The sequence below is a fragment of the Acinonyx jubatus genome, chromosome D4 (assembly GCF_027475565.1).
Source record: "Acinonyx jubatus isolate Ajub_Pintada_27869175 chromosome D4, VMU_Ajub_asm_v1.0, whole genome shotgun sequence".
Lineage (NCBI taxonomy): Eukaryota > Metazoa > Chordata > Mammalia > Carnivora > Felidae > Acinonyx > Acinonyx jubatus.
The window spans coordinates 12105066-12131629 of NC_069391.1; the positions used below are offsets into that span (position 1 = coordinate 12105066).

Sequence of the window (26564 nt, forward strand, 5' to 3'; positions counted from 1 at the left end):
AAATACAGAGCAGGAAGAAAAGGCAGAACTGTAGGGAAAGATACAAAGATAACTCACAAGGTGGCTACACCAATGAGAAAGATGTACAAGCATAAAGTAAAAATACAGAAAGGGGATTAAAAGGTTCATAAGGTACAGAAATGCCTGCTTAATATAGAAGTCAGTAAAATTTTCTGTAAAGGGCCGAAGAATAAATATTTTAGTCTCTGGGGACCACTAGTCTGTGGCAACTATTCAACTCTACCGTTATGGTACAAAAGCACCCACAGATACTGAGTAAGGTGACCATGGCTGCATTCCAAAGAAACTTTATGAAAACAAAGGCCAGCCCAGACTTGACCCATGGACTGTAGTTTGACAACTTTGTTTTAACAGGTCTACCTAAGGATTATTTAATTTTCTAGATGAATAAACAATTTTGACTTAGCTACTTACTATTAATTAAAAACCCAGACTCTGGGAAGTTATATATTAGCCTACAAATTTGTATCTGGTAGATGGGCAAATGATTTCTGCCCAGTAGAAAAGATAACCCAAAGTTAATCTATAAGACATTAACCAGTTTTGTTTCTAACCTAGCAATCTTGTTCTAATACTTTTTTTTTTAAAGAAGCACTATATAAACTCAAGTTCCTCAAATACATAAAGCCAGTTTTACCATCTTACTGGTTCTCTCGTTACTTAATGAACTGAACTAAAATCTATGACACATGTTCAGTCTAAATTTCTAATTATTTTTAAGTATTATACTTTGATAGGGAATAGGATTTTTTTTGATTTGTTACAAATTGCTATCTGAAACATTAAATACTACATAAAAAAGTTCAAAGATCAATCGCTCTTTACCTTTAAAAAAAATTTCTCAGAGACTATATAAATGTGATAACCATTGCAGTTCACCTAGAAACTCTTCTGTGAATAACACTGACCAGACCAACACTGCCCTTTGAAGTCAGATAAACATAGTCATGAAATGAACCTTGCTTATAAGTCAAGAATTCCAGCTATTAAAAATGATACTCATTATTGAAGCTGGGAAATAATATGTGGGGGTTTATTACACTATTATTTTTACTTCTGTGTACGTTTGAATTTTCTGTAATAAAAAGCTTTTAAAAAAGCACTCTTGTAAGAAAAACACAGACTTGAATAAATGGAACAATATCACGTGTTCTCAGGTAAGATGACTAAACATCATAAAGATGTCAATTCTCTTCAGTAAAAATACCTATCCTTTTTTTCTAGAGCTACAGAATTTGAATCTAAAGTTTATATGAAAAATAAACAAAATCCACAAAAGAACAGGGGAGGGAGGGCAGCCCTATCAGATATTAAAACATATTATAAAGTCTACATAATTTAAAGGGTGATATTGGTGCATGAGTAACCTAAAAACCCCATAGAATAGAACATAAAAACCATAATGAAGAGAACATAATAAAACACAGTAAACATAACATTAAAAAAGTGTATGGTCATTTGGAAAAACATTAAATCAGATTTATACTTTACATCATATAACAGAATAAAATACTAATGAATCAGAGCTCTAAAAGTAGAAAAATGAAACCATATAAGTAATAGAAGAAAATGTGTAAATTTCTTTATTATTGGGTGTATGGAAAGCATTTCTAATTATAACTTAAAAGCCAGAAGCTTTAAAGGAAAAATTCGATGAATTCAAATACAGGAAAAGAAACTATACAGTCAAAAAGCTGAAAAGATTCATCATAACTTAAGTCAACAAACCAGAACAAATGTTTGCAACTTGTATCTCAAAGGGTTAATCTCTCAACTACAGAAAGAGCTTCTAACAACTAAGAGAAAAAAGGCCAAAACCAAAAAGCAAAAAATATGAAGAGACAGTTCAGAGAACAGGAAACTAAAATCAATCCTAAACATATGAAAAATGCTGGTTTTCATTCATCAAAGATAAATTAAAACTACCATCAGATCCTTAAGTTTGACAATATACTCATGAGAAACATATGGAGAAACAGGTATTCTCATATCCTGCTCAACTCTGATTACAACTGTGAGAGGAGAATTTGGCAAATATGACAAAATTACATACGCAAAATTATGTCATGTGCTAATGAGTATACTAATAAAAATTTCCTCTAAGATGCAGTTTCATAAAATCAAAACAACATATGATACAAGGTTCTATACTGCAACATTATTTGGAATAGCAAATGATTGAAAAAAAATCCATCAATAGAGGACAATTTAAAAATCAGAGATCATAGAGCATCTGGGTGGCTCAGTCGGTTGAGTGTCTGACTTCGGCTCAGGTCATGGTCTCACAGTTCGTAGGTTCGAGCCCTGCATCAGGCTCTGTACTGACAGCTTGAAGCCTTGAGCCTCTTTGGATTCTGTATCTCCCTCTCTCTCTGCCCCTCCCCTTCTCTCTCTCTCTCTCTCTCAAAAATGAATAAATGTTAAAAATCAAAGATCATGATTCACCCGAACAACACAGTACCATGTAGTCATTAAGAATGAGGAAGATCTCTGTGAACTACTGTGGAATGATCATCAGGATATATTAAAAAAGCAAGGGGTAGAACAGTACATGTTAGTTTTTGTTTAAAAAGGAAGTTAAAAATATGTAGGAGTATTTCATTATTTTCACAAAAAGAAACTTTGGAAAGATAACCCAGAAACCAATAATAATGGTTACTTATGGGATTGGGTGGAGAAACAGATGAATGTAAATATGACTGCTGAGTACATTTTTACATAATTTTGACTTTTGTACCATTATATTTAAATATTCAAAAAAAACAAATTAAACCAAAAAGGTAAAAAAATACCCAACAACCCCAAATTGAAAATATGGAAACCAATGAACCTAACTATATGTCAAGTGGTAACATAAATGAGAAAAAAAATTCCAATTAACTTCTGAACCTGTGTTCAGAAACTGATTTCATAATCTTACTAGAATAGTTCAAAGGGAAAAAATAGTTCAATAAAATCTTAAACTTCACCCAATAGTTTTATTATTAATTGGAGTACTGATTTCTTTTTGAAATGAATATCAACAAATGGGAATTTGAAACTGTGTGGACTCAAATAATTTCATATTATATACATCTATTTTTATGTAATACATAGGTATTACAGTTACATTAATAGATATTTCTCCCAAAATTTATGCATCTATAGAAAAGTTCAGAATATACTAAATATTCTGAAAACCTTTTCATTTAAGAGGTTACATAGTGATTTTTATATACGGATATTAAAATATAGGTTTTATTTACAATAGTAAAAAACTTGTACACAATGCAAGTTGTACACAAATCGCAGTTTAACACAAGCTAGATTTTAGAAATGATGCAAGTTTACGGGCGCCTGGGTGGCTCAGTCAGTTGGCCATCTGACTTCGGCTCAGGTCACGATCTCATGGTCCATGAGTTCTAGCCCCATGTCGGGCTCTGAGCTGACATTCCATGTCTCCCTCTCTGCCCCTCCCCTGCTCATGCTCTGTCTCTATCTCAAAAATAAACATTAAAACAAAAATTAAAAAAAAAATGGTGCATGTTTATTAATGAATGCTTAATTACCTCATCAGTAAATTTATTAATATATAAGCTTGTCCTCACTGAAATTTTATAACTAAAATCTATATTTCAAAAACACATTCAATAAATAGTACCTTTTTTTTTTTTTAACATTTTACAAGTTTTTGATCTGTAAAATTAAAATAAAGATTTTGTTATAAATTTGCTAGGAATAATAAAGAAAGATCTGTATTAAGGGTATTTCCTGGAATACTGTTATTTTTTGAATTCTTCAATAAAGTAGGATAAAGCAAAGAATACATTACTATTACTGTAATTAAGAAGATACTCAATATTAGAAACATATATAAACATAAAAGAAAAGAAGAAAACCCTGTAATATTAAATTACTATTGAAATTATGTGAATGAGCTTAACTGATTTAGGGAAGGATTATCAATGGATACTAAAATCATTAGTTAGAAAGTTGTAGAGAACTGAGTAGTTGGAAGTTGCCAAGAACCACCCCAAATTTATTTGCTAAATACAAAAAGAAAACTATTTTTACAAAGGAAAAATCCACTGGTCACCACCTAATCCCAGTGACACTTCCCAGGAATAATGGAATACTATGATATCACATGTCTCCTGATTTAGCAATTGAAGATCTCTACTATAGAAAGCATTTCCATATTTTTTATTTTGAGAGGTATAGTGGTTCAGTGCATATCCCTATATACATACATACACATACACACACACACACACTCCAAACAGAAATAATAGGCCCAGGTTTCCAGTACAGTTATGCTAATAACTTGTCTATATGATGTTGGCCAATGGAGACATCAGCTTCATTTATAAAATAATTTCATAAAAGATTTTAAGATCCCTGCAGTCTCTCTGGCAATAAAATTCTGTAATTCTATAGTTCTAAGAATGCTTAGCTGGTCTTAACTTCACCTTATGATACTGATGGAATATTTAGTCTTCAGATTAGTTTCTTCCTCTTTTAGTTAAATGATATATAAAATTAAAATCCAAGAAAACAATCATTCTTTCCTCACTAAATTTAAGTTTCTTCTCTGATATGATGCCATCTTAATATAATAAACTGCACAGTTGGGAAGACTTCCAGGCTACAGAGGAGTTACTGAGTCATCAGATAATTTTAGAGATAGGAGAAAGAATCAATTTTTAAGCATGTATTAAAAAAAAACATTTCTAGGGGCGCCTGGATGGCTCAGTCGGTTAAGTGTCTGACTTCAGCCTAGGTCACGATTTTGCCATTCCTGAGTTTGAGACCTGCGTTGGGCTCTGTTCTGATAGCTCGGAGCCCAAAGCCTGTTTCAGATTTTGTGTTTCCCCAGGTCTCTCTGCCCCTCCCCCACTCATTCTCTCTCTCCCTCGCTCTCTCTCTCAAGAATAAACATTTAAAAACAAAAAAACCAAAAAAACATTTCTATAATTATTTTCCCATACTGACAGCAATGAACAGAAACTATATGCTATATATTTAAAAAATTTGGTCGGCAGCATTGTTTCCTTTTCTGTCTGATGAGAACTGCAAAAGGGTTAAAATTTTAAATTCTGCTTAATTTAAGTAAGTTCTAAAAATCCTCTTAAAGAAAGACAAAGGGAGCATGTTCCTATGGAAAGAATCCTGAGACTCTTAGAAGGCCTGGGTATTCATTTTGTTCACACAATATTCCATAAAATATTTTACATCTTTGGATCTATAAAATGAAAATACTATTATCCTCACTGGATCACTATGAAAAGTATGTAAGACAGAAAAAAGCAAAGTTGCTAGTATAGTGACAGCTACAGTAGGCCCTCAACCACTATAGCTATTACTTTTTAATGCCACGAATGTAAAGGAGGAAATAAACTTAGTTTATGATGTTACAAGGAACGAGATTAACAGTGTTCTAAGTGCCCTAAGACAGCAACAAAGTTCTTCAAATTCTTCACACTCTCTCTCTTCTTTCCCATTCCTTACCCCTCACAAAACTCCTCCCCCACCAAAGTAAGACTTACCCAAATAAGGAGAAAAATGAAAGATTATTCTCAGGAATTCCTTGCCCTCCTCCTAGCTTCCACATATAAACTTCTGCTTTTTGCAAAGAAAATATTGACAGCTCAGTCTATGTTTAGCTTATAACCTTAACAGAGTCTAGAGTAGTCTATCAGACTAGGTCTCAGGTATATGTGTTTTTGGAGAGTTCACCCTGCCAAGTCATTTGTTAGCCTACTTAGATACATTATAGTAGACCAAACCATATAATATTCCTATAAACTCACCGCAGTCTTTGAATCCAAAGTTGTACAAGACCTCAAGGGAAAAGTAAGATCAGAGGAATCTTATGTTCACCAAGATAAAAGAGACAGAACTCTAAAGAGAATATGTTTGCTTACATACAAATTTGTACTAAAATTATTATAGAATTAATTTCTGTTTATCATCTCTAACTCTACAAACTTAAGAATCATCCCTACTCCCTAAACTTTTAAAATGATACCTGTAAATTGGTTTCTTTCTGAAGTGTTCTTCCTCTTGGGCTGATCCACTAATATCAATGTTGTTCTGACTTCATGATTTAGAATTTTTTATTCTTCCTCTGTCCCACTAAGGTTCCACAGTCCTCTGAATAATAGCTAAAATGTATGAAGAACATACTATGTGCCAAGTGTGTTGTACGGTTTCTCACTTAATGTCATAATAACACTATGAGCAAGATTAAAACACTGCCATTTTACAGTTGAGTAAACAGGCTCACAGAGTTGGTGGTACTTGCTCAAAGTCATAAAGCTAGTTAGTGGTAAAATCGATATACTCTGACTCCAGAGCTGATAACATTATGCTAATTCTTTTCTGCTGCCACAGTGAAGACCTGGGAAAACAGTGCTAGGACCCAGGTTTACTTTCTGTCTCCTATGAAAACACTGAAGAGAAATCTCTATTCCTGTGATGTTTGCCACCTTTTTCTAACTATAACTAAAAGGACTAACTTGGAATACACTGCAATCAAAATATTTATCGCTATCAAAAAGTACATTCAAGGGACGCCTGGGTGGCTCAGTCGGTTAAGCCTCCGACTTCAGCTAAGGTCATGATCTCACAGTTTGTGAGTTTCGAGCCCCATGTTGGGCTCTGTGCTGACAGCTCAGAGCCTGTAGCCTGCTTTAGATTCTGTATCTCCTTCTTTCTCTGCCCTTCCCCACTAGTACTCGGTCTCTCCTTTCTCAAAAATAAATAAAAACATTAAAAAAAAATTTTTTAAGTACATTCAATTAAATTGACAAGCAATGTTAGAATTTTGTAAAACAGCAGATTGAACATGTAAATAAAATCAAGTCAACAAATATTTACTGAGAACTACTAGGTTTTAGAGGCTTGGGATAAATCAGTGAACAAGGCAAATCAGGAATGCTGCCTTAGTAGAGGTTTCTAACAGGAAAAACAGATAATAAGCAAAATAAAATTAAGTATATTATATGGCATATATTGGAAGTTAAAAGTCTTGTACAAAATTTAAAATACGTATATTAGCATGGGGGTGGGGGTGACTGGCAGCACCAGTGGAAGAGTGGACAAACTGCAGTGTTAAATGTGGCAGTCATGAATTGTTAAGATGTAAATCTGAGCAAAAACTTAAAGATGAGGACTTGAAGGAGGCGAATAACAGCAAGTGGGAAAAGGGGGAAGACCATTTTAGGCAGAAGAGATAGTTAATAGCAAAGGCCCTAAGCACATGGTTAGAGCCAAGGAAGCAAACAAGACCAGTAAGAGAGAAATTAGTTTATGATCTAAACAGCAGCAGACTGGATAGGATCTTATAAGAACACTGTAAGGACTCTAGTTTTTATAGAGTAAAATAGGTTTAAAGGGTTACAAGCAGAAAAATGACCTGATTTTATCTTAGGCTGCTATGTTGAGAACATATCAAAAGGAGGGAAAACAAAGAAACAGGGAGATGAGTGAAGATGCTACTATAGTAACTCAGGTAAAAGTGATGATTCAGATGTGAGGTTAACATATTCTAAATGGTAAGAAGTAGCCATATTTAGATATGTTTTGAAAGTAAAATAGTAAATAGAATTTCCTGACAGAGTGGATATGGGTATAAAAAATAAAAGTAAGGGGTGCCTGGGTGGCTCAGTCAGTTAAGCACCAGACTTCAGCTCAGGTCATGATCTCGCGGTCTGTGAGTTTGAGCCCATCAGGCTCTGTGCTGACAGCTCAGAGCCAGGAGCCTGCTCAGGATTCTGTGTCTCCCTCTCTCTCTGCCCCTCCCCTGCTTGTGCTCTCTCTCTCTCTCTTGCAAAAAATAGATAAACATTAAAAAAATTTTATGAATAAATAATCAAAAGATATAAAAAAAAATAAAAATAAAAAAAATAAAAGTAAAATTCTTGGCCTAAGCAATAATTAGGAGAAGATATCCATGAACTGAAATAGTAAAGACAGACAAGTAAAGTATTTTGGGGGTCGGGAGGTGAAATAATGCGATCTTCTTGGACATGGTAAATTGGAGATGTCCTGAAAGTGACAGTGAAAGAGGGATAAGAAGGCAGGAGTGATCACCTGTATCATATTCTGCTGACAGGCCAAGGAAGATGAAAACTCAGACTGATCACAGATTTAGCAATTTAGGTCACTATGAACTTGCTTTTTTTCAATAAGTTTTGATACAAAGGAAAGCAAAAAAGGGAGAAGTAGTGGGGCAACTGAAGTCAAGAGAAGCTAAAAGAAGGAAACAGTTCATCTGCTGCCCACCACAGGAAAAAGAGAATGGAATTTGACTTTGACCAAATTAAATGACAGATTTTTTCTTAAACTAAGAGACCACAACATAACAGACCATAACAATCTATTACTGAAAATGTCTACTACACAATACAAAATTACTAGACAAAGAAAAAGGAAAATGTGACTCACCAGACATTAGAATCAGCAGTTAAGAATTTTTAAAGAATATTATAAACATGCTCAAGGATGTAAGAGAAAATCTACTTAAAAGAACAAAGAAATCTTATAAGCAAGCAAAAAAAAAGCAAATGGACATATAAGATCTGAAATGTAAAAAAATTCATCGAATGGGCTTAACAGCAAACTGGAGATGATAAAAAAAGGGGGGGGAGGGGCAAACCAACTTTAAGATAGAGCAAAACAGAGTCTCCTATACCTGAAGAAAACAGAAAAAAATAAATAAATTAAAAAAAACACAAAAAACAAAAAACAAAACAGAGATCTGTGGGATAATATCAAAAGGACTAAAATATATGTAACTTGAATCCTATGAGAGAAAAGAGAGATGGGGCCAGATAAAAGGTTGAAAGACCAAATTTCCCTCAAAACTGGTAAACAAAACAAAACAAATTTAAAAATTCAAGAAGCTCAGCAAATCCCAAGGAAGATAAGAAAGAATAAAACACCTGACACATCATATTTAAATGTCTGAAAACCAAAGATAAAAAATAATCTTAAAAGCAGCCAGAAAAAAATGACTCATTACATAGAGAGGAACAATATAAATGCATTTTGACTTCACATCAAAAACAATGAGAGCCAGAAGATGGTGGGATGACATCTTCACAGTGCTGAAAAAAAAAAATGTCAACACAGAATCCTACAGCCAGTGAAAATATCCCACTGGAATGCAAGTGAAATAAAAACATTTTCAGATAAAGAAGTTCTTCTGTGAAATCTTGCCATTTGCAACAATGTGGATGGAACTAGAGGGTATTATGCCAAGCAAAATAAGTCAGAGACAGGTATCACATGATTTCACTCATATGTGGAATGTGAGAAACTTAACAGATGATCATAGGGGAAGGGTAGGAAAAATAAGATAAAAACAGAAAGGGGCAAACCATAAAAGACTCTTAAATACAGAGAACAAACTGAGGATTGATAGGGATGAGGGAAATGGTGATGATGGGCATTAAGCAGTGCACTTGTTGAGGTGAGCACTCTGTTATACGTAAGTGATGAATCACTGGGTTCTACCGTTGAAGCCAAGACTACACTGTATGTTGACTAACTTGAGAATAAGTAAATTTTAAAATAGGAAGTTCCTCTACGAGTTATGCCTTTAGTAGATCAGCACTAGAAGAAATGCTAAAGTAAGGTCTTTGGATTGAAGGCAAGTGAAATCAGACAAATTTGGTTCTTCAGGAAGAAATGAAGAGCAAAAAAAATGATAAATAGGTGGGTAAAAATAAAAGGCAATTTTTCCTCTTAGTATGTTTAAAATACATGTGACTGCTTAAAGATCTAAGGGACAGCATAATGATAAATCAGCTTCAAAAACAGTTTCTCCTTTCTTATCTATTCCCCTCCCATAGTTACAAAAAAGAATAGTACCTGTTTTAGTTTCAAAAAGAAATTTTCAGTGGTACTACGTTTGCTGAAGGGCCAGAATAATCTCTCATTAGGTGAGCAAACACGGACTTTTGTCTCTATGAGAAATCGAACAGGCTCCTGTACTTCTGTTATTACCAAATCAACAGCTGTGGTCATAAACAGCACTTTATCTAGAAAGAGAGGGGAAAAGCAAATAAAAAAATGGAAATACATTTGCTCATACAATTATTGTTAAATCACTTTTGTAATAAACTTTCAAGATACCTTAAAGTAATATATCAATTAAATAAAAATCTAAAATAATCACATAAATTACTGTTTTGAAAATTCTTTTTCTGTATTGAGAATTCTTTGCTTGGGTACACTCCTTGGAACTAGTGACAGCATTAGATACTTTAAAGTTTAGGAAACATACTGTCAGATTGTTTTGTAAAAGTGCATACGGCCTATTCATGCCACTCTTACCCACACAGGGGATTCTCAATTTCTAAAATCTTGGTTGATTTATCCATTTACCTATAGTGCTGTGAATAACAAGAAAAAATGAAGGGGAAAATAAATGCTCAATAAGAGGCACTACAAGGTTACATTTTTCAGGACAGAATATTATACAGCCACTAAATGACATTCATGAGGAGGATGAAACACCTTGAGCACAGAGTATCTGAAAATCTACATAAAAAATTGGTCATGGTGGTCCCCTTGGGACGGGGCCCTGAGGACCGTGGTAGACTTCTACTTTTCCTTACATATCCTTTTAATTTTTAACCATATATGCATATATTATTGCTACAAAAATAAATAAAACTTAGAATTTTGTATACAAATAAATACATAAGTAGAAAAAAAGCAGGAAAGGGAAAAATTAAGAGGGGGGGAAGTAAGTGGGGAAAAATGATACTTTGTTTACAGTTAAATTTCATAACAACCTCAAAGACCTATACAAATTCTTTGGTTTCACTACAATTAAAAAAAACACTGGATATTTGTGAAATAAGTGGTCCTAGGGTTTGGGTATCTTCTTGGGACTAAAATTTCTGTTCATGGTGTCAGCAATCTGCATCACCTTTAGGAGTTTCTTCATTTACAACTTGAAAAGGCAGAGATTTTGGATTCCAACTCCCAGTGATGACATAGGACTTTCCATCAGAACTTTTGCCCATAGATTCCTGAAGAAAAGAATAAAAACAAACATAAATGCCAAAATAAGTCAACTGCTAACTGCCATTTTGCTGCCTTTAGAAAATAGAGAAATTGCAAAAATATAGTATGAAAAAGGGTCAGATTTTTTTTTTTCAACGTTTATTTATTTTGGGACAGAGAGAGACAGAGCATGAACGGGGGAGGGGCAGAGAGAGAGGGAGACACAGAATCAGAAACAGGCTCCAGGCTCTGAGCCATCAGCCCAGAGCTTGACGCGGGGCTCGAACTCACAGACCGCGAGATCGTGACCTGGCTGAAGTCGGACGCTTAACCGACTGCGCCACCCAGGCGCCCCCAGATATTTTTTAAAAAGGTAGAAATATATGTGAATGACACTAATTACAGTTAAAATTAAAGATGTGCCAACTGTTTATATAATTGTTCCTGAAAGTTATAAAGTAAATGCTTGTAGATCGTATCAAATTGTACAAACATCAGAGAAACTTAACCACCTAAGTCTATGCTGAATTCCATTGTCAAGTGAATAATTATCGCATAAATTTTAGTTTTGAAAATAAAGATTTTCACATAAAAGCAACAATACTAATACCACCTTTTATAAAATTCACAGTAGTTTGTAAACACTTCTCTCACGAGTTTTCTGACTCCCACTTCAACCCTAAATTATAAACAAGGATTATTCACTATTATACAGTCAAGAAACCAAGGTTAAGACTAAATGGGTCTAAGACCAGACTAGTAAATAGCAATTCAGAAATAAGGAAATACCCTTATCTTTGTTTACTGCTATTATAGCTCACAAGAACACTTTGATAAACGTGCTTTAACACCAAATTCAGGCTGAGATAAAGTGAAAACATTATCAAGGAAATAGTATATTAACTTAAAAAAAAAAAAGATTGTGGGAGTCACAAGGCAGCAGCCTGTGTAGGGGGCGGGGCACACGCCCACTTCGAGGAGCAACAAGCCCATGCGGACTGGGCGGAGAACGCCACACCTCAAACTCTGTGACTTGGACAGAGCTCATGGCTTTAGCACTTGTGGGGTGCCTGTTTCTCTGGAAGGCCTCCTCCAGGACAGAAAGACAGGGTACAAAGAGGAAGATGGCGGCGTAGGAGGACGCTGGGCTCACCTCGTCCTGCTGAACACTTAGATTCCACCCACATCTGCCTAAATAACCCAGAAAACCGCCAGAAGACTAGCAGAATGGACTCTCCAGAGCCAAGCGTAGGCAAGAGGCCCCCGGAAGAGGGCAGGAAGGGCATAGAGTCGGTGCGCGCTACGCAGACTGGCAGGAGGGAGCCAGGCGGTGGAGGGGCGGCCCACCCGGCAAGGCAGAGCCCCCAAGTCTGGCTTGCAAAAGCAGAGGGGCCAGATGGAGTGAGTTCTGACATCCAGTGGTACTTAACATCTGGAATGTTATAAGTCAAGAGCTCTGCTCGGAGAGCAGGGCGGGCAAGAGGACAACGGGAGGGAGAGATGTTGAGCCCCGGAAGACAGAGCTCAGCTCAGCGGGGAACAAAGGTGCTAGGAAGCGCCATCTCCCTCGCCATCCCCAGCCAAAATCCCAAAGGGAACCAGTTCCCTTCACGGAACTTGCTTGCACCCACAAACACCCAACGCTGTGCTTCTGTGGATCCATCCCTCCAACGGGTCTGTCCCCCCTCCCGGTGCCACAGGGCACCTCCCGCAGCAGACCACCGAAGGCAAAGTGATCTGAGCCTACCCCTCCCGGCCCTATGCAACTTGCGGATCCACCCCGGCTGATACGCCAGATCCCACAGAAGCAGCACCACAAGCCTGGCAGTGTGCAGGTAGCCCAGATAGGGGCCACACCACTCCACAGTGAGTCCTGCCCCTGGGAGAGGGGAAGATAGGGTACACACCAGTCTGACTGTGGCCCCAGCGGTGGGCTGGGGGCAGACATTGGGTCTGACTGCGGCCCTGCCCACCAACACAACTTACTCCAGACAGCATAGGGGAAGTGCCCTGCAGTTCCGCGCCACCCCAGAGACTATCCAAAATGACAAAAAGAAGAACTCTCCTCAAAAGAAACTCCAGGAAGTAGCGACAGCTAATGAATTGATCAAAAACAATTTAAGCAATATAACAGAACAAGAATTTAGAATAATAGTCATAAAATTAATCACTGGTCTTGAAAAAAGCATAGAGGACAGCAGAGAATCTATTGTTACAGAGATCAAGGGACTAAGAAATAGTCATGAGGAGCTAAAAAATGCTATAAGTGAGGTGCAAAATAAAATGGAGGCAACCACAGTTTGGAATGAAGAGTCAGAGGAGAGAATAGGTGAATTAGAAGATAAAATTATGGAAAAAGAGGACGCTGAGAAAAAGAGAGATAAAAAAAATCCAGGACTATGAGGGGAGAATTAGATAACTAAGTGATGCGATGAAACACAATAATGTACGTATAACAGGGATTCCACAGGAGGAAGAAAGAAAGGTGCTGAAGATGTACTTGAAGAAATCATAGCTGAGAACTTCCCTGATCTGGGGAAGGAAAAAGGCATTGAAATCCAACAGGCACAGAGAACTCCCTTCAGACGTAACTTGAATCGATCTTCTGCACAACATATCATTGTGAAACTGGCAAAATACAAGGATAAAGAGAAAATTCTGAAAGCAGCTAGGGATAAACATGCTCTAACATATAAAGGGAGACTGGTAAGACTAGTGGCAGACCTATCTACTGAAACTTGGCAGGCCAGAAAGCAATGGCAGGAAATCTTCAATGTGATAAACAGAAAAAATATGCAGCCGAGAATCCTTTATCCAGCAAGTCTGTCATTCAGAATAGAAGGAGAGATAAAGGTTTTCCCAAACAAACAAAAACTGAAGGAATTCATCACCACTAAACCAGCCCTACAAGAGATCCTAAGGGGGTTTCTGTGAGTGAAATGTTGCAAGGACCACAAAGTACCAGAGACATCACTACAAGCATGAAACCTACAGACATCACAATGACTCCAAACCCATATCTTTCTATAAGAACACTAAACGTAAATGGACTAAATGTGCCAACCAAAAGACACAGGGTATCAGAATTGATAAAAAAAAAAAAAAAGATCCATCTATTTGCTGTCTACAAGAGACTCATTTTAGACCTGAGGACACCTTCAGATTGAAAGTGAGGGGATGGAGAACTATCTATCATGCCACTGGAAGTCAAAAGAAAGCTGGAGTAGCCATACTTGTATCAGACAAACTAGACTTTCAATTAAAGGCTGTAACAAGAGATGAAGAAGGGTCTATCCATCAGGAAAAGCTAACAATTATAAATGTCTATGCGCCAAATACGGGAGCCCCCAAATATATAAAACAATCACAAACATAAGCAACTTTATTGATAAGAATGTGATAATTGCAGGGGACTTTAATACTCCACCTACAACAATGGATAGATCATCTAGACACAGGATCAATAAAGAAACAAGGGCCCTGAATGATACATTGGATCAGATGGACTTAACAGATATATTTAGAACTCTGCATCCCAAAGCAACAGAATATACTTTCTTCTCGAGTGCACATGGAACATTCTCCAAGATAGATCACATACTGGGTCACAAAACAGCCCTTCATAAGTATACAAGAATTGAGATCATACCATGCATACTTTCAGATGACAATGCTATGAAGCTTGAAATCAACCACAGGAAAAAGTCTGGAAAACCTCCAAAAGCATGGAGGTTAAAGAACACCCTACTAAAGAATGAATGGGTCAACCAGGCAATTAGAGAAGAAATTAAAAAACATATGGAAACAAACGAAAATGAAAATACAACAATCCAAACGCTTTGGGATGCAGCGAAGGCAGTCCTGAGAGGAAAATACATTGCAATCCAGGCCTATCTCAAGAAATAAGAAAAATCCCAAATACAAAATCTAACAGCACACCTAAAGGAAATAGAAGCAGAGCAGCAAAGACACCCGAAACCCTGCAGAAGAAGAGAAATAATAAAGATCAGAGCAGAAATAAACAATACAGAATCTAAAAAAACTGTAGAGCAGATCAATGAAACCAAGAGTTGGTTTTTTGAAAAAATAAACAAAACTGACAAACCTCTAGCCAGGCTTCTCAAAAAGAAAAGGGAGATGACCCAAATAGATAAAATCATGAATGAAAATGGAATTATTACAACCAATCCCTCAGAAATACAAGCAATTATCAGGGAATACTATGAAAAATTATATGCCAACAAACTGAACAACCTGGAAGAAATGGACAAATTCCTAAACACCCACACACTCCCAAAACTCAAACAGGAAGAAATAGAAAGCTTGAACAGACCCATAACCAGCGAAGAAATTGAATCAGTTATCAAAAATCTCCCAACAGAGTCCAGGACCAGATGGCTTCCCAGGGGAATTCTACCAGACATTTAAAGCAGAGATAATACCTATCCTTGTCAAGCTGTTCCAAAAAATAGAAAGGGAAGGAAAACTTCCACACTCATTCTATGAAGCCAGCATAACTTTGATTCCCAAACCAGACAAAGACCCATCAAAAAAAAGAGAACTACAGGCCAATATCCCTGATGAATATGGATGCAAAAATTCTCAACAAGATACTAGCAAATCGAATTCAACAGCATATAAAAAGAATTATTCACGATGATCAAGTGGGATTCATTCCTGGACCGCAGGGCTGGTTCAACATTCGCAAATCAATCAATGTGATACATCACATTAATAAAAGAAAAGATAAGAACCATATGATCCTGTCAATCGATGCAGAAAAAACATTTGACAAAATTCAGCATCCTTTCTTAATAAAAACCCTCGAGAAAGTCGGGATAGAAGGAACATACTTAAACATCACAAAAGCCATTTATGAAAAGCCCACAGCTAATATCATCCTCAATGGGGAAAACCAGAGCTTTCTCCCTGAGATCAGGAACATGACAGGGATGTCCACTCTCACTGCTGTTGTTTAATATAGTGTTGGAAGTTCTAGCATCAGCAATCAGACAACAAAAGAAAATCAAAGGCATCAAAATTGGCAATGAAGTCAAGTTTCACTTTTTGCAGATGACATATTATACATGGAAAACCCAATAACCTCCACCAAAAGTCTGCTAGAACTGACACATGAATTCAGCAAAGTTGCAGGATACAAAATCAATGTACAGCAATCAGTTGCATTCTTATACACTAATAATGAAGCAACAGGAAGACAAATAAAGAAACTGATCCCATTCACAATTGCACCAAGAAGCATAAAATACCTAGGAATAAACCTAACCAAAGATGAAAAAGATCTGTATGCTCAAAACTATAGAAAGGTTATGAAGGAAATTGAAGAAGATATAAAGAAATGGAAAAACATTCCGTGCTCGTGGATTGGAAGAATAAATATTGTTAAAATGTCAATACTACCCAACACTATCTACACATTCAGTGCAATCCCAATCAAAATTGCACCAGCATTCTTCTCGAAGCTAGAACAAGCAATTCTAAAATTTGTATGGAACCACAAAAGGCCCCGAATAGCCAAAGTAATTTTGAAGAAGACCAAAGCAGGAGGTATCACAATCCCAGACTTTAGCCTCTACTACAAAGCTGTAATCATCAAGACAGCATGGTATTGGCACAAAAACAGACACATAGACCAATGGAATAGAACAGAAACCCCAGAGCTAGACCCACAAAAATATGGCCAACTAATCTTTGACAAAGCAGGAAAGAATATCCAGTGGAAAAAAGACAGTCTCTTTAACAAATGGTGCTGGGAGAACTGGACAGCAACATGCAGAAGGATGAAACTAGACCACTTACACCATTCACAAAAACAAACTCAAAATGGATAAAGGACCTGAATGTGAGATAGGAAACCATCAAAACCCTAGAGGAGAAAGCAGGAAAAAAACCTCTCTGACCTCAGCTGCAGCAATTTCTTACTTGACACATCCCCAAAGGCAAGGGAATTAAAAGCAAAAATGAACTGTTGGGACCTCATGAAGATAAAAAGCTTCTGCACTGCAAAGGAAACAATCAATCAACAAAACTAAAAGGCAACCAACGGAATGAGAAAAGATATTTGCAAATGACATATCAGACAAAGAGCTAGTATCCAAAATGTATTAAGAGGTCATCAAACTCCACACCTGAAAAACAAATAATCCAGTGAAGAAATGGGCAGAAAACATGAATAGACACTTCTCTAAAGAAGACATCCGGATGGCCAACAGGCACATGAAAAGATGCTCAACGTCGCTCCTCATCAGGGAAATACAAATCAAAGCCACACTCAGATACCACTTCATGCCACTCAGAGTGGCTAAAATGAACAAATCAGGAGACTATAGATGCTGGAGAGGATGTGGAGAAACAGGAACCCTCTTGTACTGTTGGTGGGAATGCAAACTGGTGCACCCGCTCTGGCAAACAGTGTGGAGGTTCCTCAAAAAATTAAAAGTAGATCTACCCTATGACCCAGGAGTAGCACTGCTAGGAATTTACCCAAGGGATACAGGAGTGCTGATGCATAGGGGCACTTTTACCCCAATGTTTCTAGCAGCACTTTCAACAATAGCCAAATTATGGAAAGTGCCTAAATGTCCATCAACTGATGAATGGATAAAGAAATTGTGGTTTATATATACAATGGAATACTACATGGCAATGAGAAAGAATGAAATATGGCCCTTTGTAGCAACGTGGATGGAACTGGAGTGTTATGCTAAGTGAAATAAGTCATACAGAGAAAGACAGATACCATATGGTTTACTCTCATGTGGATCCTGAGAAAGTTAACAGAAGACCATGGAGGAGGGGAAGGAAAAAAAAAGAGAGGGAGGGAGCCAGAACATAAGAGACTCTTAAACACTGAGAACAAACTGAGGGTTGATGGGGGGGTGGCAGGGGGGAGTGGGGTGATGGGTATTGAGGAGGGCACCTTTTGGGATGAGCACTGGGTGTTGTATGGAAACCAATTTGACAATAAATTTTATATTTAAAAAATAAAAATAAAATTTTTTTTTTAAAAAAAGCAATCCTTACCAAATCTAACAAGTGCATGTCACTATTTCGTACATCTTTTCCTGGGCTAAGGAGAAGACCAAAACACCTGCCAAAAAAAGAGAAGAGGCATAAATTTGGAAAAAAAATAACACAAACAAGATGTTTAAATTAGGTCACCTAAAATTCTTCTTGATGGATAAAGGACACATTAAAATTATTAATAAATTAACTACTGCCCAAATAATCCTTAATTCTTGAATTTACATAAACAAATTCTGCTTGGCTTTTATTATCACACAGTTGAAGTCAGCATATTAGCTGCAGATTTATGGGAGATAAGTCAAAGTGAATGAAATATTCACTTCAATAACCAAAAGAATTCCCCAGAGAATAACATTTTTCATATATATGGGAATATATATATATATATATGCATATATATATGTGTGTGTGTGTTTGTTTTTTTTTTTTAAAGAGAGAGAGAGAGAGAGAGAGCGCGCGCGCGCGTGCGCACAGGACAGAAAAGTGGAGGGAGATAGAGAATCTCGACCAGGCTCCACGTTCAGCACAGAGCCCAGCATTGGGCTCGATCCCATGACTCTGGGATCATGACCTGAGCTGAATTCAAGAGCTGGATGCTCAACCGACTGAGCCACCCAGGCACCCTGCAAATACATTTTTGAATATAGTATATGGTTACTCCACTAGACTGATAAAAACTAGAATTTATATTTAAGCTGAATTTACTAAAAATGTTTACCTTTCAATGGCAAGTTCTTTATTAGTTGTTTGTTGCACATAGATGACAATCTTTTTATCAGTTCCTTGGCGAAGTTTAAAGCATTGTCTGTCCTTCTCCTTAGGAACTGCACTGTAGGACAACATGTTTCATTAATTTTGCAAAGTATTTTCTTATGACATATACTAGAACAACTTCTCTTGAATCTAGGATTCTTTTCTGTGCCTGGTTTTCAAATCATAACAGAAATTTAAAACTCATCATCTGCCTCTTAATGTGAAAATATTACCATTACTGTAAGTAATCCGCTCAACAATGTATTTAAGCTAGAAAAAAACACTCTTATGCTCCCTAAAATGTGTCTTTAGCTTTTTTAATTTTCTGTTGCTGTAAAAATTAAGTTAGATATTTGTAAAGCACTTAGCATAGCATCTAGCACAGACACTCAAAAAAACATTAGTTTCTTTTCAGTTTAGTCAGGTTTTTTTTAATAATTATTGCCTTATTTGTTTAAATAAAGAAAAAATACCTAATCATGGAGTCTTTGAATTTCAAAACAAGGTGCCTTCAAAAAATAACAGAGATATAAGATATGGCCAAAAAGTAAGCTGTTGCCTAACACTTCCCTCAAGCAGTGATAACACTGTAAACATGTGCAGGCATTATAAAAACAATACTAATGATACAGTTAAACATTACCTTAAGAAAAAAGTTGAAAATATCCTTAAAATTAGAGTTTACCAAAATAATCTCCTACTCTCTCACACACCACCTGCTCTAGCTCCTTTGTTCTCAAAGGCAAACATCTGCCTATGGCAATCAGCCAACATGCAGCAAATATAAATTATGTCTTAGTGCTATACAACTCAAAAAAAAAAAAATGGCAGCAGAACCATTAGAAGATATTAGAAAAGGCTACATGAGAGTTCTGAGTACCTACTCAAACTAAAAAGTGGCTCTGAAGAAATAAAATTAGTTTGAAGACCATCTGTACTTACACAGTAACCAACTCAAAAACACTGCATGAAACAGATTAGAAAATCAAAGAACCTTATCAAAGGAGTCTAGAAATGACAAACATCTGCAAAGAAAAACTCCATACCAAACTGTTAAAAGTATTTGTGGTTGACAGAAATTTCATCTATAAGGATATAGACAGGTTATCAATATTCAACTGACAACAGATACACTAGTGTTTATGTTCCGTGCGTGCTGACACAGAACTACACATAATCCCACCTTTCAGCAGTATTTAAAAAGACAAAAGATATAAAGTTGCTTCCGGTGTCCTAAGGCTGAAGTGCAAGGAAAAACTATATTAACAGGAAGCAGAGTGGAGACTGTTAAGCAGTGGAAGTTTGCTTCATTACTGTCAGGGACTCTAGATTAAATTTCTTCCTTTTTTTTAATGTTTATTTTTGAGACTGAGAGAGGAGAGGGAGAGAAATAGCAGGGGAGGGGCAGAGAGAGAGGGAGTCACAGAATTCCAAGCAGGCTCCAGGCTCTGAGGTGTCAGCCTGATGTGGAGCTTAAACTTGTGAACCCCGAGATCATGACCTGAGCCGAAATGGGTGGTTTAACCAACTGTGCCACCCAGGTGCCCCTGGATTGTATTTCTAGTATTGTCATTATATCACTGAATGGATCCACCCAAATAATTTCACATTTACTTCCTACTGTATAAATTACAATACTGAGGTCCAGGCTTAACTTCTCTGGGTTTCTTTACCCATAAAACAAGGAATATATTAAATACCCAGCATATCTAATAGGGTTAGGTGGTAGATTAAATGAGACAAAAAAGTGCTTTGAATGGTATAAGTGAAAATGCTCCATCTTCCCAAGGGCTAAATGGAAAGTAGATTTCTAATTTTAATTAACGTAAGAAGTATACTTTTTCAGGGACGAAAAGAAGACACTAATTCTTGCCACAGCACTTTATGTATATTTATGTTATAGTAAAACCACAATTTATGTTGTGCTATAGTTACTTATATATACGGTTATTTTTTGGATAGGTGCTAAATCATATGGGTGCACTATTATATTATGTTTTTAGTGAAATATAACTGACATACAACATTATGTTAACTTGAGGTGTACAACATAATGTTTCGATACTTAATATTATGAAATGCATCATACTTTAATCATGCTATTTTGGTCAACATTCAATTTCCACTTTTTAATTTTGTTATTATATATAGTGTTAAGAGGAGCAACCATCTTGATAATTCTCTCCGTATCTCAGTGATTATTTCTGTAGATAAATTCTGTAGATATTACAGAATCACTGGTTTAAAAAAAATTGCATTCAGCAAGTTCAATCTGATAAAGAACTTCTCAACAAGTTCATTATAATAAGGCTACACGACACTCTTTTCTACTATAAACTACAAATTCAATAAAATCACATTAACAAAAAGAGAACAAAGCCCCAACAAATGTGAAGAGCAAAATGACCATCCAGAAATTTTCTATATAGCATTTCCATATAGTATTTCCTTGGTATGAAGGTGAATGGAACAGGGATGGCTGATCTACCTTGAACATGCCTGAGTTCAGAAGGAAGAAAACTAGTCCTAATGGTTCTGAGAGAGCTTAGAAAGTGTTTCTATCTGTAATTGAAATTTGCAAACAGGATCTACATAAATATCTTTACTAAAGAAAAAAAAATGCAGTTTAAAGAAACTTTTGTTCCTTAAAATGGAAAATAACTATTACAAAGTTCGTAGATTATAATTTCCACTTCCTAGGGTAGGTATGCATTCGGTGGGAAGCAGCACATCCCAGTGTTGGTTGCTGTGAGAGCAGAAACACAGCTGATGGCAAGGCACACACCACAGCAAAGTCTCATACTTCAGTGAACAAATCAAAGGTGAAGCTGCACGGTACACTAAATTTGCCACCAGATGGCAGGATAGTTCCAAAAGTCTGCAGGGAGACCAAGCGTTACCCAAAACAAATGAACCAGCCATTGTGCTTTCTAATTTAAAAGCAAACTAGTAGAAAATCATTCATATTTTGATGTAATTCCATTTTACTCATTTTATGAGGTAGTCAAGGAGGAAAGAGACTTTAATATGCAGCAATCAATTATGATCCAGGAAGCACCCAATGTGTGATACGGGTTATGGAGGGAAAAGAAAAATCGATCATCTTGTGACCACAGTATTTTAAAGTTAGAAAGGACTTCAGAATCTAGCCACCTCATTTTATAGATAAGGAAACCACTGCCAGGAGATATAAAGAAACTTGGAAAAGGCCACAGTGTTAATAGTAACAATAATTAAACTAAAGTTTTTATTTCTGTCCCAGAGTTCTTTTCACTACCAAGAATTATCATTATACCTAAAACCCCAAGCCAGTTATTTCTGACCCTATCTGCAAGGTTAAGACTTCAGACACACATACCTCATTTCATCTCTTCCAATGTATACAGATAAACTATAATAGTAAAACTTGATTTCAACAGCCTTAAGATCTTTAGATTATTAAAACAAAGTAACCAGCCAATAAGACCAAAAAAACCCAGCAAAACAAAAGCAGCTACAAATCCAGCAGGCTTAGCTTCTGTCATATTTCACATCAGCAGTCTAAAAGAACATGGTAATAGGACATATTTTCCCACATGAAAGAATTTTTTTTAATAGCTTCAAAATTCTTCAAATATTGTCTCTGGAAAAGCGAAATTAAGAAAACAGTCCCATTTACAACTGCACCAAAAATAATAAAATACCTAGGAATAAACTTAACCAAAGAGGTGAAAGCCCTGTACTCTGAGGACAACACAAATAAATGGAAAGACATTCCACGCTCATGGACTGAGAGAACAAATGTTAACACGTCCATACTGTCCAGAGCAATCTACAGATTTAATTCAGTCTCCACCAAAATACCAACATTTTTTACAGAACTAGAAAAATTAGTCCTAAATTTTGTACGGCATCACAACAGACTCTGAATAGCCAGCACAGTCTTGAAAAATAAGAACAAGGGGAGCCTGCATGGATCAGTCGGTTAAGTATCTGCCTCTTGATTTCAGCTCAGGTCATGATCTCACAGTTCCTGAGATCTAGCCCTGCTCAATCTATTTGGGATCTGCTTGGGATTCTCTCTCTCTGTCCTGATCCCCGCTCACATGCATGTGCTCTTGCTCTCTCAAAATTAACATCTGAAAAAAGAAAAAGAACAGAAGTGAAGGTATCATAATCCCAGATTTCAAGATACACTATAAAGCTGCAGTAAGCAAAACAGTGTGGTACTGGCACAAAAACAGACACATAGATCAATGGAACAGAATAGAGAGCCCAGAAATAAACCCACAATTATATGGTCAATTAATCTTTGACAAAGGAGGAAAAATATACAATGGGAAAAAGACAGTCTCTTCAACAAATCATGCTGGGAAGATTGGACAGCAACATGCGAAAGAATGAAACTGGACCACTTTCTTACACCATACACAAAAATAAACTCAAAATGGATTAAAGATCTAAATGTGAGACCTAAAGCCATAAAAATCCTAGGTGACAGCACAGGCAGTAACTTCTCTGACACAGGGCCACAGCAATATTTTTCTAGATATGTCTCCTGAGGCAAGGGAAACAAAAGCAAAAATAAACTATTGGGACTACATCAAAATAAAAAGCTTCTGCACAGCAAAGGAAACAATCAACAAAACTAAAAGACAACCTCCTGAACTAGAGAAGATATTTGCAAATGACATATATCCAATAAAGGTTTAGTATCCAAAATATATAAAGAACTTATACAACTCAACACCCAAAAAGCAAATAATCCAATTTAAAAATGGGTAGAAGACATAAAAAGAAATGACATACAGGTGGCCAACAAACATATGATAAGATGCTCAACATAACTAATCATTGGGGAAATGCAAATCAAAACCACAATGAGATATCATCTCACATGTGTCAGAATGGCTAGTATCAAAAAAGACAAGAAATACCAAATGCTGGCGAGGATATGGAGAAAAAGGAACCCTTAGGAATAGTTCGTAGGAATGCAAACTGGTACAGCCACTATGGAAAACCATATGGAGGTTCCTCAAAAAATTAAAAATAGAATTACCAAATGATCCAGTAATTCCACTACTGGGTATTTACACATAGAATATGAAAACATTAATTAAAAAAGATATAGGCACTCCTATGTTTACTGCAGCATTATTTACAACAGCCCAATTATGGATGCAGGCCAAGTGTCCATCAATAGATGAATGGACAAAGAAGATGTAGGGTGTGTATATGTATGTATAGATATGCGCATGTGTGCATATATGTGCGTGTGTTGTGTATACAATACATACACAACACACACACACATTCATTCTATGGTATATTACTCAGCCAAAAAAAAAAAAAAAAAAAAGAATGAAAAGAAAGAAATCAGTCTTGACGTATCTCACTTAAGCATTATACCCTCTAGATCCATCCATGTTGTTACAAATGGCAAGATCTCATTCTTTTTTATGGCTGAGTACTATTCTAACATATATATGTATAAATATACACATGTATACCACCTTATATGCATGTATGTATACACCATTTTATGTGTGTATATGTACATATATATACACCACCTCTTCTTTATCCATTCAACCTACTGATAGACACTTGGGCTGTTTCCAAAATTAGAGAAAGAAAAATACCATATGATTTCACTCCTATGTGGAATTTAAGAAATGAAACAAACAAAGAAAAAAAAGTGACAAACGAAAAATCAGACTCTTAAACTATAGAGAACAAAATGATGGTTACCAGTGGAGTGGTGGCTGGCGGTGGGATGGGGGAGCTGGGAATGGGTCAAATAGGTGAAGGGAATTAAGAGAACTCCTATTGTGATGAGCACTGACGGAGTAATACACAGAATTTTTGAATCTCTATATTGTACACCTGAAACATAACACTGTATATTAACTATACCGGAATTAAAATCTAAAACATTTTTAATAGTAAAAAATCTTTCCTCTGCAAATCTATTTTTTTCTTTATCACTTACAATATAAAAAACTCTACCTATAAAAGCAGTCATTTTATACTATGAAAGTTATATGACATTCGTGAACCACAAATGATATAGCATTTTAATACACACTTTAAAAAAATAGAATAAAATACCCTACCTAAAATAACCTTTACCATCATCTTCTTTTATTTCTAAAGACACAGAGAAGGTAAAGATGTCACTGTCAGGAGTTTGGGGTGCAGCAGCTGCTGAAAGTGGGGTCTGCTTGGCAGAACGGCGGAAGGCAGTAGCAAAACTGTAAAGTATCCGGCTGACCTACAACAGATGTGTTAGGCTGTTATCACAAGAAATAAAATACTTTTATTAAGGCTGAAGGTTACCTGCTTTGTGTATGTGTGGGGAGGGGGAGTAATACATCTTTCCCCCATTGATTTCTTTTGCTAAGTTATCATAACTTGTTAGGCCTAGAAAGCAAACAACATTAAAATGAGAAGGGGTTTTTAAAAAAGAAGTGATTGTGAACAAGAGAAATCCAACTGAAAAATAATTTCCTAAATTGTTAGAGATGATCTGAATATCTTTATTATAAAAAATAATCCTACAAAATTAGCTTTAAAAGAACAGTTTGTTAATGTGTGACTGCTGAAACCAAGATGCCCATTTAAGCCAATCAAGAAGCAGCCCTGGTCTCTGATACTCTCAGCAAGAAGATTATGGTTTCCCAAACTTCTAGTTTCTTTATATTTCAGCCCATCAGGCTGGAATAAATAAAACATTAGCACAGAATTTCATTTGGCTTTTAAGTGACCATAATAAACACTACAATAACTTCAACACAGTGAGGGTACAGGTGAAGTTTCATTTGCAGACAGTTCTCGTAAGGACTTACAGCTTCTTGTATTTCGCACCGGAAGACATGTATTCTGAAGAGCTCTGCATTGTAATGACTTTCAGTGAAAGCGAAACAGTCACTCTCAGGAGTTCCATCATGCCCTCTGACACAGAACAGGATTTTGTAGATAGGGTAGTTTGCTATTTCAGTGTTTGTCTGAGGATCTAAGAGTCTGTTTGGTTAAAAAAAAAGATATAAAGAGCTTAGAGGGATTATGGACTATTTTCACTGTTATCCATATTATGATTCAAGACTCCTCTTTCTATCAAGATCATATAAACCATTTTTGGTATGCTAATCATATTAATTTTTAGTCTTGATAAATAAGTCATATGTGGATTACTGAAGTTATTAATACATAATTCCACAGTACTAAAACCTATATAATCTTATACTTTTAGAGAGGCAATCAGAAAGACATAAACAATAAGTACATGTTTTCTTATATAGTCTGTAGGTAAATAAAGACTATATCAATGGGTAAATTAGAGTACCAAAATGAATCATTAAAGCTGTGGTTTTCCTTACCTCCTAAAAAATAACCTAATCTTCTTTCTTATTTAAAAAAATAGGAATGCCTGGGTGGCTCAGTCGGTTAAGCAACCGACTTCAGCTCAGGTCATGATCTCACGTTCCATGAGTTCGAGTCCCACATCGGGCCTGCTTCAGATTCTGTATCTCACTCTCTCTCTGCCCCTCCCCTGCTCATGCTGTCTCTCAAAAATAAACAAACATGAGAAAAAATTAAAATAAAATAAAACAAAATAAAATAAAAAATAAAATAAAAAACTGGGGCGCCTGAGTGTGGCTCAGTCGATTAAATGTCCGACTTTGGCTCAGGTCCTTGAGTGTGAGCTCCACGTCTGGCTCTGTGCTGACAGCTCAGAGCCTGGAGCCTGCTTTGGATTCTGTGTC

At 36.2% G+C, this 26564-nt stretch overlaps 1 protein-coding gene across 5 annotated transcripts in view; it reads right to left on the reverse strand.

The window, feature by feature from the left end:
* The window catches only part of RABGAP1 (RAB GTPase activating protein 1), a 178280-nt gene that overhangs the window by 98980 nt on the left and 52736 nt on the right, over positions 1 to 26564 (reverse strand). For all 5 annotated transcript variants that reach the window (XR_003412844.2, XM_053204654.1, XM_027035046.2 and 2 more), the window contains 6 exons: positions 25647 to 25821; positions 24915 to 25072; positions 18785 to 18895; positions 18064 to 18130; positions 10943 to 11045; positions 9877 to 10046 (listed from right to left, as the gene is read on the reverse strand). Coding sequence is in view for 4 of the 5 variants with exons in the window: in XM_053204654.1 (XP_053060629.1) it covers positions 9877 to 10046; positions 10943 to 11045; positions 18064 to 18130; positions 18785 to 18895; positions 24915 to 25072; positions 25647 to 25821 (784 nt within the window). In the remaining variant the exon portion in view is untranslated. The remainder of the gene's footprint in view (positions 1 to 9876; positions 10047 to 10942; positions 11046 to 18063; positions 18131 to 18784; positions 18896 to 24914; positions 25073 to 25646; positions 25822 to 26564) is intronic.